The sequence below is a fragment of the Lissotriton vulgaris genome, chromosome 6 (assembly GCF_964263255.1).
Source record: "Lissotriton vulgaris chromosome 6, aLisVul1.2, whole genome shotgun sequence".
Taxonomy (NCBI): domain Eukaryota; kingdom Metazoa; phylum Chordata; class Amphibia; order Caudata; family Salamandridae; genus Lissotriton; species Lissotriton vulgaris.
Genome location: NC_141694.1, coordinates 1,223,729,936 through 1,223,744,354, shown reverse-complemented (window position 1 = coordinate 1,223,744,354; position 14,419 = coordinate 1,223,729,936). Strand labels below are relative to the sequence as shown.

General features: G+C 47.1%; 1 protein-coding gene across 1 annotated transcript in view; it reads left to right on the top strand.

The window, feature by feature from the left end:
* Positions 1-14,419, top strand: part of LOC147708651 (uncharacterized) — a 211,925-nt gene that overhangs the window by 30,448 nt on the left and 167,058 nt on the right. The window contains exon 8 of the mRNA XM_086925377.1: positions 418-507. Within this exon, the coding sequence (XP_086781503.1) occupies positions 418-507 (90 nt within the window). The remainder of the gene's footprint in view (positions 1-417; positions 508-14,419) is intronic.

Sequence of the window (14,419 nt, the reverse complement as noted above, 5' to 3'; positions counted from 1 at the left end):
CATACATGATATTCTTGTCCTCTATATTTTTGACATGATGTCCCACAATATTTGTGTTTCCGATATTTTGTCCAAATACCGAAGAGATGAGAGCACTTTCTAGGGTCAGGCCTGTACAAAGAAGTGCCATATGAACATAACTCCGTGTATAGGTACCGTAGTGATATCTACATCTTAAAGCAGTGTAGGTGTTAGAATAATAATAAGTCATCTAAATTTAATTTTATATACTTAATTATCAATATTTTAGTTAATAGTTTTTCTACAATATTATGGTAGCGCAATATTAAAATTGTTATATTCTGACAATTAAAGTTAAGGGTGTTTATTTGTGGGCATAAAGGAAGTGTGGGTCTCATTACTAAAGGCTGGGCTTGGCCTTGATCTTGTCTGAAATCCTTTTTGTCTTCTTGTCAGCTTCCTGTATTGCCTTCTGGAACCACCATGAGACAGAGAAGCTTCTCACTGTTATACAACCCCACACACCATATTGCTGGGAGAAGATTGGTAAGAGTAAGGGTATTTTAATGGATATAAAGGAGCTGTGTATCTGAGCCTTTCAGTAGCCATCCTTGAATGTTATTTGCAGTTCTCTTACAATGAGTCTTTTTTTTTTTGTAGATAACTTTATTTCGGTCAAAGACCATAAATGTGCAAGTAAAATACATACAAAAGACCACAAGTCAATAAAACAATAAATAGAAGACAGGTCAATATTAAAAATAGATTAAACTAGATAGTTATCAAGACCTGAAAGTTTAAAATTCATAATTGGACACAATTAAACACTTCTACGCCACATGCCAAACAGAAAACGAGATACAGCAAAAACAATGGGGGGGAAGGGGGTGAATATCATACGTTAAGACCCTACATGCCTGAATACAATACCTGAACCCTGGATTCCTACATAACGGAATCAGCCAGCATTTCCTTATAGTTTCATATGCAGGGCAAAAAAACATAACATGGCAAACATCTTCGCACTTATAGTTACATGCCGGGCAGGCTATATTTTCTGATTTTGCCCATTTACAGGTGAATGCTCTGAGTGGTAGACTGCCATGCCTTAACTGGATGTAAAGCTTCCTCACAAGGGGTGGATAGATTACATCTAAGAATTCCTCCGCTCGCAATTCAGTTTTCACCAGGAGGAACTCTGCTGACAGTCTTCCTAGGGAACCTAATCTCTGTAAGGCTAATGAGTTCTGCTGCCTCAGCTGACTTTTAAGTTCCAATTTGGATATCCCCGGGCAACACACCTCCGGGGTCTCCCAGAGCTCAGACAGACCAATCTGGATGCTAAGAGTCTTGATGTTGTTGTGTTTCTATCTAGGACCCTAATTCGATATTCCCGATTCATGACCTTATGTGGTTATAACAAATAATATCCTTATAAAGGCATAAGAATCAGTAAAATAACCTATGCAGTCCAAATACGGCAAGGCTACTCCCATAGACTCCTAGAAAGTGCAACGCGTTCTTTAAACAAACTAAGCCTCCAGCAGCCCGGGAAAACCCCCTGCTTTTGTTTTGATTTGCACAAGAACTCCTGGAGTCAAGAAAGAACTGTTAGTTCTTAGTGACGTCTTATGTCCAACCTTACGTCAAACCAGGGACCTTTCAGGTATAAATATACCAACGTTGCCTGAAGCAAACACACAGTGGTTGGGAGCAGAGCGACGTTCTACTTGCCCGGGAGCCCAGCTGTTGCGAGAGCCGAAGGAAACCGCCCCTCCCTTTGACGCACTGAGAGAGACGCTGTCTTTTTCACCAGCCGAGAAAATCCAGCTCCGGTGTTCCCAAGTCACCCTCGCGGGTTGCTGGGAGATCGAGTCCTGAGAAACGAGATACAAGACCTCCTTCATTCTATAACCAAGGTACGGAGCTGATTAAAACCTTAGAGAGAATTCTTGATTCAGATTCTTGGCAAAAAACCTAACTTAACTCAAAACTGCAACTTAATTACTCCTTCCCACGTATTAGGCTTAGGTCAGGTACACCGGGGTAGGCGTATCTTAAAAGCACCAGTTGAGTTTGTTAGTCAATGTTTTTATGTATGTATATATTTTATCCATTTTAAAGTATCATATGGCTAAGAAACCATATAAATGCTTTTACAGTATTATTTCATAATACTACTTTTACTGTACGTACTTTACTTTATGATAAGTATTGCAATTGTGGCAATTCATTTCTCTTGCATGAGAAAGAAGACTGCTCAATAAAATAACACCTTTTATTGAAAATGCCCGTCTCTCTATTTCTCTGCAATCTGGTGAAATTAAGCATGCACGATTGACTGAGTGAAATAGTGGTCTATTGTTTTCACACGACTCTGGAGATATACTCTTTATTCTGAGGGAGCAAAGTTGTCATGTTATATGGTTGTCAGAAGCTAATCCCTTCTTGTCTAAATCAGGGAAGTTAACCCCTCCATATTCATTTGAGAAGGTTTCTAGTGACCTTTGAGCTAGCTGGCAAAACTAATTAAGTCTAACATAGTCAGTAGAGACCTAGATGACCTCAGTCCTACGTCTACACTGCTGTTTATGTTATTCCAATGTGCAGAGCCTATTGGGAATATAGGAACTACACTACAATGTGGTGCAGCCACGGAATGTTCTTGCCTTTTAGAAGAGCCCAGACCTCTAAAAATTCCTCTGTATGGAGCCAGTTCAGGCACTGACCAAAGTCTCTTCCAGTAGAGCATGGGGCGTGCTGCTACTAGTTCTTCTATTGATTCCAGCCACAGGTCAAGTTGTAGAGGAATGAGTGGTGTGCTTGGTGGCTAGCCCAAAAGGCTCCTCATAAAGCCCTGCTCGATCCTCAGGAGATTAGATGTATGTTTATGGCCCCAAAGTTCTGCACCATACGTCAAGGCCATTCTAGCCTGGAGTCGATATATTTCAATGACCGGGGCTGCCGGCTTGAAATCCGAAAATCTGTGGACTTTGCTAATGCCCCTCATTACTTGGGATAACTTAAGAGCTGATTTGGAAATTTGGGAACCCCAGTTAACATTTTCTTTCAAGGTAATGCCCAGATAGACAAAAGTCTTAACTCTTTCTGAGGCAGAACCATTGAGAATGGGGTTTGGCCGGGTCTGCTTTGGGGGATTGAAAATCATAAACTTGGTTTTGTCTAAGTTTATCTCCAATCCCCGTGAAGCACAGAATGCTGCAAAGCCGTCCAGGGTGCGCTGGATGCCTGATGATGTTTTAGATAGCAACAAGGTGTCAGCCTAAGGGCGTCATTGTCAATTACACCAATTAAATGGTCCACAAGGCCATTGATGTAAAGACAAAATAACGTTGGCGCCAAGACGCCCCCCTGGCGTACACCCTTCGAAACAGGGAAACGTGCCGAGAGATCTCCGTGCCTCCCACACCTAACTTGGGCATAGTTTCTAGTGTGAAGCCTAATTAGGATGTTCAATAGATAGGATGGGAGACCCAGTTCTGCTAAGACTTTCCATAATTTTTCCCTTGGAACTAGGTCGAAAGCGGCCCGCAGGTCAACAAAGATGAGATAGAGGCTGCCACCTTCCACTTTCACCGTTTTCCGAAATAAGACCTGCAGCCGAAATATTTGATCCAAAGTTGAAATACCCGTCCTAAACCCGGCCTGGAGTGTGGTCAGTATCTAATTTTCTTCCATCCACCCCTGGATCCTATCTAGGATGATCCTGTCCATTACTTTCTGTGCGGTGTCTATGAGACTAATAGGCCTATAGTTTGATGGGGTTAATGGGCAGCCTTTCTTAAAGATAGGGCCGATCTCTGCTCCAAGCCAAGTATCTGGCGGGTCAATACCCCTAAGAATTGCATTATACAAATCCACCAGATACGGTGCTCATATTTTGACTTGGGATAGGAATAAATCCCCGGGGATTTTATCTAGGCCGGGGGCCTTGTTAGGTAATAGTCTTGCTATTGCACACTCAACCTCCTTCAGAGTAATTTCTTCAGGTCGTTCTAGATGATACACGTCCCCAACAAGCTGGGAATCCTGCCTCCGATCACCATCCAAGGACCCCACCAATCGATACTCGTGGCTGGGCCCCGGGACGGCCAACAGGGGACATGCCACAGTTTCCCTTAAGACCAAATCTTCCGTCCCCACCGGTGTATGCTCCTGGAGAGGATCGGGATTGGGAGGCAGTATGGTCTCTTCGCCCGAATTGGCATATAGCGCACCGAAGTGCGCTTCCCACACTGCGTGGTGCTATATTCGGGGTTGTAGCCATTCCTCCCCCGCTAACACCAGAACTCACAATAGTCCAAAGCGACTTGGAGTCCTTTCGTGAGAGTGCAGATCTAAGCTCCTCCTATCTGTTCTCCTCCCATTGCTTCTTTCCCCTGATAATGGCCTTTTTATAGTCCAGGCGGAATTTCTTAATGTTAATTCTATCTTTATTATTTATTGCAGAAAGCAAATCGTTTTTTGCTTTCCTACAGGCGTCATACCAGGAATGTGTCCTGGCCTGGTAGGATTTTTCCCTTCCCACAGGACTAAACACATCCACAAGCCTGACAGCCAGCCGTTTGTGAATTTCCACAGCTCTACCCTGGGAGTCTAGATCCAAATTGTCAATGCCTATATCCCCCATATCTGTTAGCAGCGGTATTGCTATCTGGTATATTTCAGCGAGTTTCATGGGGGAGTCCTGGAGGTAGGGCCATTTACCCTCCGCCTGTGGCAACAGCGGACCGTTAGAATCAGGAGCAGGGTTTGTTAGCCCAAAACTCCCAGGTTTGAGTGTTAAGACAAGGGCATTGTGGTCACTATCTTGTCGTGGGTAGACCCTAAATTCCAACAATTTATCCCAATGTCTGGCTTCTATCATTATATAGTCGATGATAGAAGTTTGCCCCAGTCTGTTAAAAGAGACTGATCCCGGTCTGTCGGGCTCCAATCTCCCATTACACGCCCGCAGAGACGTTGAGAGGGAGAAAGACTTAATTTGAAGGACCAATGGGGTCCATGCTCTGACAGTAGGGATCTGTGGATCGGGAACATGCCAGAACCGGTCCTCATCATCCAGCTCTCCCATATCTGAAATCACGAGGGGCTCAAACTGGCAGTTGAAGTCGCCTCCAACTATTAGGGCGACTAAAGGGTTGAGTGAATGTATAACCTGCTTTAATGTTTCAATAGTATCGGATTCTTGACCACTCTTAAGAGGTCTTGAATAGATGTTTAATATGGCCACCTGGGGCCTATCTTGAGGTGTTAAAAGAACGCATTGGACATCATGCGAGTTAGTTGATATTTGAACTGCCTGGACACCCAAATGCGTACCCACCCATATTGACAGGCCACCCGAGGGTCTCCCCTACCCCTAGTTGTCGCCAGGATATCAAAAGTGGCAAAGCCGGCCCTTACACTCTCCTCCAGTGCCCATGTTTCATGCATCAGGCAAATGTCATGCATTGCCATAAAAGAGCCCAATTCAGGTAAAGCCAGTTTCTTTTTCATCCCGGCCACACTCCAGGACAATATTTGTATACCTCTATCAACTGGCCTGATGTTAATTGATGGTTCACCCTTACTTTGGTCAGGCCCAGAACTACACAATAAGACCTTGAGGTCTGGTGTCTTTTCCCTTGCCTCACCTCTTAGCATTTCCTCGGAGGAAGGACAGACCCCCACATGCATAGTATCTGCCTCCTATTCCATCCCACCCTCTGTGATGTTGTTATATGTTGTTAGGTTCTCAGGGATACTACTGTCACCATTACCCACCAATATCGCTGTTTGGATGCCCAGACTGCTACGTATTTGGGGTAAGGGACTCTGCCTCACATGGCGTCAGTCGACCTGTTCCAACATGATAAACCTATTTCGTTGAGGGAATAGTGAAAGTAAGGGAATATCCGTCTGACAGCCCTCCCAGGATGTTCTTCCCTGTTGGATTCTGGGTGGTAAGATGTTCTGGCCCCCCTCTTGTCGCATACCTCTATTCTGTCCAGTTCTCCGCTGGGGAGTGGGATAGAAATATGACAAGTGTAGGGGGAAAATTTGGGTGTTAGACCAGGATGGCGACCTGCTGCAGATGTATTCTACAGAGCGTGTGTTCCTAAAGTTAATCACAACACAGTTTCCCGCAATAGTTTTTGGTCCAGTCCCAATCCAGTCTACTCTTCTAACACACAATATTTCTCTAGAGAAATTAGGGGGGAGAGGCCTGTTGGAGATAAGCCATTGTATACATTTGTTTTTTAATTCAAAATGATCCTCACTTTTTCCCTGGCTTAAAGGAGGAACCCCAGCAAGGACCACAACATATGGTAGAGACTCAGGAGGGAGATCAAGGGAGGGCAGGACAGCTGGAGACCCCTCCTCTGAAGTATTTCTGCTAGCTTGGGCTTGTTGGTCCAGTAAGTTTGCTCTGACTTCAGTGGCCCCCCTCGGCACTGTTGTATTTCCAGTGTCTACTTTTCCAACCCTGGGCAGAGGTAGAATAGTGTCAGGGGTAGAATTGCCAGTTACCCGAGCTGGTACAGCTGGTATATTTTTACTGGCTGGTAGAATTTTAGGGTTGGAAATGGAAGTGGGCTTAATAGTTCTAGGATTCCCCGATGGACTAATCGGCTGGGTTCTCCCTAGACCTATATTGTTGATGGTGGAAACTAATCTATCAAACCTAGATGTCAGTGATTTAAAATGTGAACCAATAATCTGTTCCATATGAGCTTCGAAATCAGATAATAGATGAGTGACCCAAGCAGGAGTTCCCACAGAGGCCAGAGAAGGACCAGCAGCAACCTGTGCACAGTCAGGTAGGGTTGTGGATTTCTCCAGAGACATTAGGGGGGAGAGGCCTGTTGGAGTTAAGCCATTGTATACTGTAGGAGAGTAGGGTCTGCTTTCCTATGGTCACCCCAAATTTTTGCTTTTTGCTTCACTGGTTTTCGACTTAATGTGGCTGTGGGCCTGCTAATCAGACCCACAGCCTGCTGTTCTCTCTCTAAATTCACATACATGTACTATAGGTACATAACCCATTTGGAACTTGACACCTTGTCAGCCCCTGTACCATGCACTATAGGTGCTCAGGGCATAGGTGCCACCCAGTGGTCGAAGTGGGGAAAAAAAAGTAGGGGAACTGTGGGTGGAGAATCAGGGGGCGGGATCAACCGAAGATTGAATCAGTGGGCGGAGTCAGGGGTCTGGCTAGAAATAGCAAAACATACCAATTTTTTGTACGTTTAGCATTTCACTGACCAGTTACAGCTTATAACGTTATTTAATTAAAATAATGGATATGTTTATTTGAGGTTTAATTCAGGAAAAAGCAAACACTCATAGGGAATACAGGTTTATGTCAAGCATATGAAATATAAGCAGGAACAACATGTTACCTTAATGCTTTTACTCTCATTGTTCAGAAATCCATGATTATTTTTTGTCTCAAACATTGAGGTCATGAATGCAGGGCTCCTCCTATACGCATGTGTTAAGCAGGGCTCAGAAGAGAAAGGGACTCTTCAGGAGAATCTAGACTCACGGAAACCCACAAAGGCTCCTTCATATTCATGTCAGCCAACTAGCTGCTCAATCATAATATAGTAAAAAGAACAACTGGTGGACAGAATGCAGAGCAATATCATACATTCACCCCAGTGCAGAGAGATGGGCCTAAATCCATTGTTTATTTGCTCACATGCGATTCCAGTTTGGACCCAGCCATATGCAAATCAGTCTTGATCTTGTGCCCAATGAGAACAGTGTAGCCCGAACTGCCATGCCAGGTCCTCCCTGGACTGGAAACAAGCATCCTAGGACCGGTTTCCGGCTTTCAGCCCTCATCAGCCAGGATAGCTTGATTCCATTGGCATGGAGAGCACAGGACTCATGTCTGAGCATACCTGTCCCACTCAGGGTGACAAATGCAAAAAGAACAATTGATGGACAGAATGCAGAACAAGGTCATACATTCACCCCAGTTCAGAGATCGGGGATTAAATCCATTGTTTTTTGCTCACCATGCCATTCCAGTTTGGACCCAGCCATATGCAAATCAGTCTTGATCCTGCGCCCAATGTGAACAGTCCAGCCCGAACTGCCAAGCCATATGTATTCAAGTGTCCTTTCATTCGGGAAGTGAACACAAAGCAGTACCCACTGAACTATACACATAACATATTGCTCTTTGATATGCATGGTACATGTTCTTTGCAGCAGGCATATTACCCCTCTGCACTACCTTAGATGAGTAAAATAGCCACTGGACATAACATGCTCCCATCTCCCTCCAGCAGGTACATTGATCACCAAAGTTATCTTGGCACTTCTATTGTTGACCGAAACCTGCTGAATATACAAATAACTTTGCAGTGTTTTTAAAACTCCTGCACTTGTACAAAACCGGTCCCCCCCAAACTAAACTGGCCCCCTACCCTTCCAGTCGCCCTGGGAAACGCCTGCTCCTGCCCTTTCACTGCTCCTGTCCAGTCAGTACTCCTGCTCGATCAACACTCCTGCTTCGTCAATTCCCCCGACCCCTCCCTTCTCCTGGCCCGTCACTTCTACTGGCCCGTCACTTCTCCTGCCCTGTTCACCGCTCCTGCCCTGTTCACCGCTCCTGCCCTGTTCACCGCTCCTGCCCTGTTCACCGCTCCTGCCCCGCTCACCGCTCCTGCCCCGCTCACAGCTCCTGCCCCGTTCACTGCTCCTGCCCCGTTCACTGCTCCTGCCCCGTTCACTGCTCCTGTCCTGTTCACTGCTCCTGTCCTGTTCACTGCTCCTGTCCTGTTCACTGCTCCTGTCCTGTTCACTGCTCCTGCCCTGTCACCTCTCCTGACCGTCACCTCTCCTGCCCCGTCACCTCTCCTGCCCCGTCACCTCTCCTGCCCCGTCACCTCTCCTGCCCCGTCACATCTCCTGCCCATCACCTCACCTGCCCGTCACATCACCTGCCTGTCATGTCACCTGCCTGTCATGTCACCTGCCTGTCACTGCTTGTGCCCGGTCACCTCTCCTGCCCTGTTGCCTCTCCTTCCACGTCTCCTCTCCTGCCCTGTCGCCTCTCCTGCCCCATCACTACTCCTGCCCCGTTCACTGCTCCTGCCCTGTTCACTGCTCCTGCCCCGTTCACTGCTCCTGCCCCGTTCACTGCTCCTGCCCCGTTCACTGCTCCTGCCAAGTTCACTGCTCCTGCCCAGTTCACTGCTCCTGCCCAGTTCACCGCTCCTGCCCAGTTCACCGCTCCTGTCCTTTCACCGCTCCTGTCCTTTCACCGCTCCTGTCTTTTCACAGCTCACACCCGGTTACTGCTCTAGCTCATGCCCCGTCACCTCTCCTGCCCCGTCACCTCTCCTGCCCCGTCACCTCTCCTGCCCCGTCACCTCTCCTGCCCATCACCTCACCTGCCCATCCCATCACCTGCCTGTCATGTCACCTGCCCGTCACTTCTTGTGCCCGGTCACCTCTCCTGCCCTGTTGCTTCTCCTTCCACGTCTCCTCTCCTGCCCTGTCACTTCTCCTGCCTTGTCGCTGCTCCTCCCCTATCACTGCTCCTGCCCCGTTCACTGCTCCTGCCCCCTTTACTGCTCCTGCCCCGTTCACTGCTCCTGCCCCGTTCACTTCTCCTGTCCTTTCACCGCTGCTGTCCTTTCACCGCTCACACCCGGTTACTGCTCTAGCTCATGCCCCGTCACCTCTCCTGCCCTGCTCACCGCTCCTGCCCCGCTCACCGCTCCTGCCCCGTCACCTCTCCTGCCCCGTCACCTCTCCTGCCCCGTCACCTCTCCTGCCCCGTCACCTATCCTGCCCCGTCACCTCTCCTGCCCCGTCACCTCACCTGCCCGTCACTTCTTGTGCCCGGTCACCTCTCCTGCCCTATTGCCTCTCCTTTCACGTCTCCTCTCCTGCCCTGTCGCCTCTCCTGCCCCATCACTGCTCCTGCCCCATCACTGCTCCTGCCCCATCACTGCTCCTGCCCTTCATCATCCCCATAAGGTCACCAATCATAGACTTCAGAACATAGGAATATTTTCTTAAATCACTAACAGACTCCTAAATACTGGGGTCAAACGCCGGGGCTGTCATTGCTTGAGTTGGAAAAGATTTGTCTGCACAGATGGCGTCATTATTAATGGGGCTTTGCAGGGGGGCGAATCTGTTAGTACATGCAATTATTAAATCTGCCAAATCATGTGCACATGGGTCAGGAGGTGGTGTAAATACTGCTTCCAAAATATGAGCTTACTCGTTTGGTTATGGGTACAAAACCACTCTTGCCCTTGGGTTTCTCAAACCTCTTTGGAATGGTGTGTGTTACACCGGGGCCTGTATGGGGAGGACAACTGTCAACAGAACTAGAAGTGGCGTGAGAACAGCCCCAGTGCACCTCCGGCCCGAGATTGCCGGGAAACAGTCTGGTAGGCATTGATGAACGTTGCTTCCGCAGGTAAACACTGTGAATATTACTGCCACAAAACCCAACTAATAGCAGCTTGTAAATGCTACAAAGTCATTATTGGGACTCGGTATACCTAGGAATGCAAAAAGGTAAAATGTAAGTCAAAAAGTAGACCAGCATTTATTGTGGGCCCGTTGCATATATCCTGTGTGATCTGCTGAAAAGGACACTTAATAGCATTGCAATCGAAAAATAAACTCAAACGAACGTGTGTTAGCCTCAAAGTATCAAATAGAAATGAACACCGTATTCTCACCTGCACCCAGCCTCCCATACGACCGGTTCTTGGGGACTCTCCGAATTTGAATTTGGCATGTAAATTTGCTGGCAGCGCCCTCACAAATGAGGTGTGATCACGGGCTCACAGCAGCCGCAGGGCCATCAGAGTAGCCGTTTTCGCGCTATGCTACACTGATGGCCCTTTCAGTCTCACTTAGCAGGCCCATTAGACCCAGCGGGGAAGGGGAGGAGGTCGGGCGCAGTGCAGAGGCCTTTTGAATATTCACGTTGCACCACTCATGCGTGAAAAAAAAGGTGTACTTTTAAAGTATGGCAATTTTACAGTCCCCGGTACGCTCTTTCAAAACTAAGAAGTAGGGGAACGGACTAACATAATTTTAAGAAGTAGGGGCACGCCGTGCCCTTCCGTCCCCGCCCACTTCTAACGCTGGTGCCACCAAGGCCTATCAGGGGCTGCAGCATATCTTTGCCACCCCTGGCTGGTACTTAAATCGACACAACTGGCTGATCACTCAGCTGGGGCAAGGTGGTGTAATCACCCCTTGCTTAGATATAGTATACCTATATCTAAACCTAAAACTGGACACATATAAACCTATCAGGCACTCCTATGGCAGGCCTTAACAATCCTGGATAAAAAGAAGGAACCCACACTTCGATAATTTCACACCATTGAACTTAAGGCTGAAAAAAGAGATAAACAAAGTTTAATATGTTTATCTGGGCGATTAGTTGCGCCGTTTTATTTTTCAATTTTGTCAAAAAGTAAAAAGTCACTTCGGTCTAGAGAAATCACAGTGTCTTGAACGTACTCACCACAAGCGTACGACAAGAAACTTAAATCAAACAGTGCATCAAAACACAATAATTTAACGCAACATACAACGTGAATTGTGAAAACATACTACTAGTGAAATTTACAGTGTACAAAAAAACATGTGACAATATTTCACAAAAGAAGGGGAAAAACGATATATAACCATATATTTTGACATGACATAATCAGAAAATTGTTAAATTTGACCAATAAGGAGTCTATTGATGGATCTCCAAAAAAAAAAAAAAAAAAAAAAAAAAAGAACACAACGACCTCTCGGTAGCAGTGTTAGCAGGCTTGTAGTTCCTAACAATTTAATCTGTTTGTCAGAACTGAGGACTTGATCCTGTCCTCAGTTCTGACAAACAGATTAAATTGTTAGGAACTACAAGCCTGCTAACACTGCTACCGAGAGGTCGTTGTGTTCTTTTTTTTTTTTTTTTTTTTTTTTTTTTTTTTGGAGATCCATCAATAGACTCCTTATTGGTCAAATTTAACAATTTTCTGATTATGTCATGTCAAAATATATGGTTATATATCGTTTTTCCCCTTCTTTTGTGAAATATTGTCACATGTTTTTTTGTACACTGTAAATTTCACTAGTAGTATGTTTTCACAATTCACGTTGTATGTTGCGTTAAATTATTGTGTTTTGATGCACTGTTTGATTTAAGTTTCTTGTCGTACGCTTGTGGTGAGTACGTTCAAGACACTGTGATTTCTCTAGACCGAAGTGACTTTTTACTTTTTGACAAAATTGAAAAATAAAACGGCGCAACTAATCGCCCAGATAAACATATTAAACTTTGTTTATCTCTTTTTTCAGCCTTAAGTTCAATGGTGTGAAATTATTGAAGTGTGGGTTCCTTCTTTTTACACAGTAATTTGGGCCCTTACCCCACTTCCGTCCACATGGGCCAAACTCCCTTTGTTGTTACAAGTTAACAATCCTGGAGGCAGAGTGCTTGGTTTTATGTGAGATGGTGCTCTAGCATGAGCTGAGCCTGTCTGCAGCTGTCGGGACCAACTCCCTTAGCTGTTCCGGGATAATGCCATTCCATATACTCTTAAGTGCATTATAATCCTCGCGGTTATGTGCTAACTTTGGTTTGGCTTTATAAAAACATGTCATGTTTGGTCTCATACAACTTGGAATACTACCCCCTCACCAGTCCTGGCGACGGGGGTAGCATTCTACCCTTCTAGAGGGAAAAGACATGTTACTTTACTAAAACCCGGTTACTCCTTACCAGAGCCCCAGCATCACAAAATGGATGCTGCTGCCACAGACATGAGTCTGACCTCCTGCTGCTGACCGAACTTGGCAGAGGAAGCCTGGACAAAGGGTTTCCTGTCACAGTGAGGTGTCACACCACCCCAGACGGGAGATAGTGGATTGTAGCAGGGAGGGTTAAAAGAAACTAGACACTGCCTGGGGAGCACAAGGCTTCCCCTTGCATAATCCGGTCAAACCGGTTCTGGGGCACACCAGGCCCAGTCCCAGCGCGACTCTAGACAAAGGGAAAGGGGTGTAACCCCCCCTTCCTGGGTCCCACCCATAGGAGGGACTAGCAGGTAATCCAGCCCCCCAGTTTGGAATAAAGGTGGGAGCAGTGCCCAAGCACTCAGATTATCCTGACTGAAACCTATGAAACGAAACTCTGGACCCTTCGACATCCTACTCGTCATAGAAGACTGAGGAATCTCCCTTGTGGTCAAGGAGTGACCACCCTGTGCAAACAGGCACCATCCAGCACCTCAACGTTTGCTTTGTTGCAGTTCCTGCCAGAACTCGAGCAACAAAGATCAACAAAACCCAGCGTGCCTGCCTTTTGACAGCCGGATCCACAATCCCTGCAGAGCTGAGACCCGTGGAGGCGACCTGAAGCGTGGGGCCGGCCATCTTAGAAAAACTACGAAGCGCTGACCGTGCAGCTCCTGAAGCTCCCTTGAAGCTGTGCATTGGGGTTTAAAGAGCCCCAGCCCCGAGCAGCTCTTGCATCAAAGCTGACCCCTCCACACTCTCCGAGTGCTGCGTGGGGCCCTTCTGCATTTTCCTGCTCAACGCGTTGGTCAGGTCACTTGCCCGTTGGCTTGTGGCCCCAGTACCAACGAACCTTTGAATTTACACTGCTAGTCTGGTTGCTCCATACTGGCCCTCGCTCTCCTGAAAAGGAGCGCCTGCTCAGACCTTGCTGGTCCGAGTAAGAAGCGATCTTTGAATCCTGCGTGGGTTACCTTTGCCGAGGCTTGTTAGCTCCAATCTGGAAGCCGACACCGCCGACAGCGAGAGCCTTTGTGGCCCAGCTCGTGATCCACTCCAGGACATCCTCGGTGCCCCAGAGTCCACATGGCAGCGGAGACAAGCTTCTCAACAACCACCTGATTGCGCCCAACATCGCCTGGTTCCTTCCTGGTTCCTTCCTGGTCACTGGCTAGTGACCCAGACTCTGTCCCCTCTGCTTTCAGGTACTCTACATCTTCGATCCACCCTTGGATCACACCGGACACTTCCCTCCTGGACGCCTGCAGCATCTTCATCTCCAGGCACCATCGAACTGCGTGACGAAACTCGACACTCTTTGGCACCTATGCACCCGCTTCCTGTGGGTGAGGTAACTTATGAACGCCGGTGTTCTTACACTGGTACACACCTCTAGTGTCTTAGTCTAAAGTTTGGTAATCCTAGTCCAGTCGGAAGACTCCTAAAACAGTAACTTTATAACTTTTACGCACCATTGACTGTGCATTGGTGGTGCATGCGTGTGCTTTTAGCGCTGCACCCGAGTCCCGCGGGCTTCTCCCGACTTCATCACTGATAGTCCTGAGTAGTCCCCGCGATTCCCCAGGCCCTAGGCCTGACCACTGTTCGTAAAGGGGTACTTATACCACTATTTTGATATATGGTTTGAGTGGCCACCCGGCCTCATCCT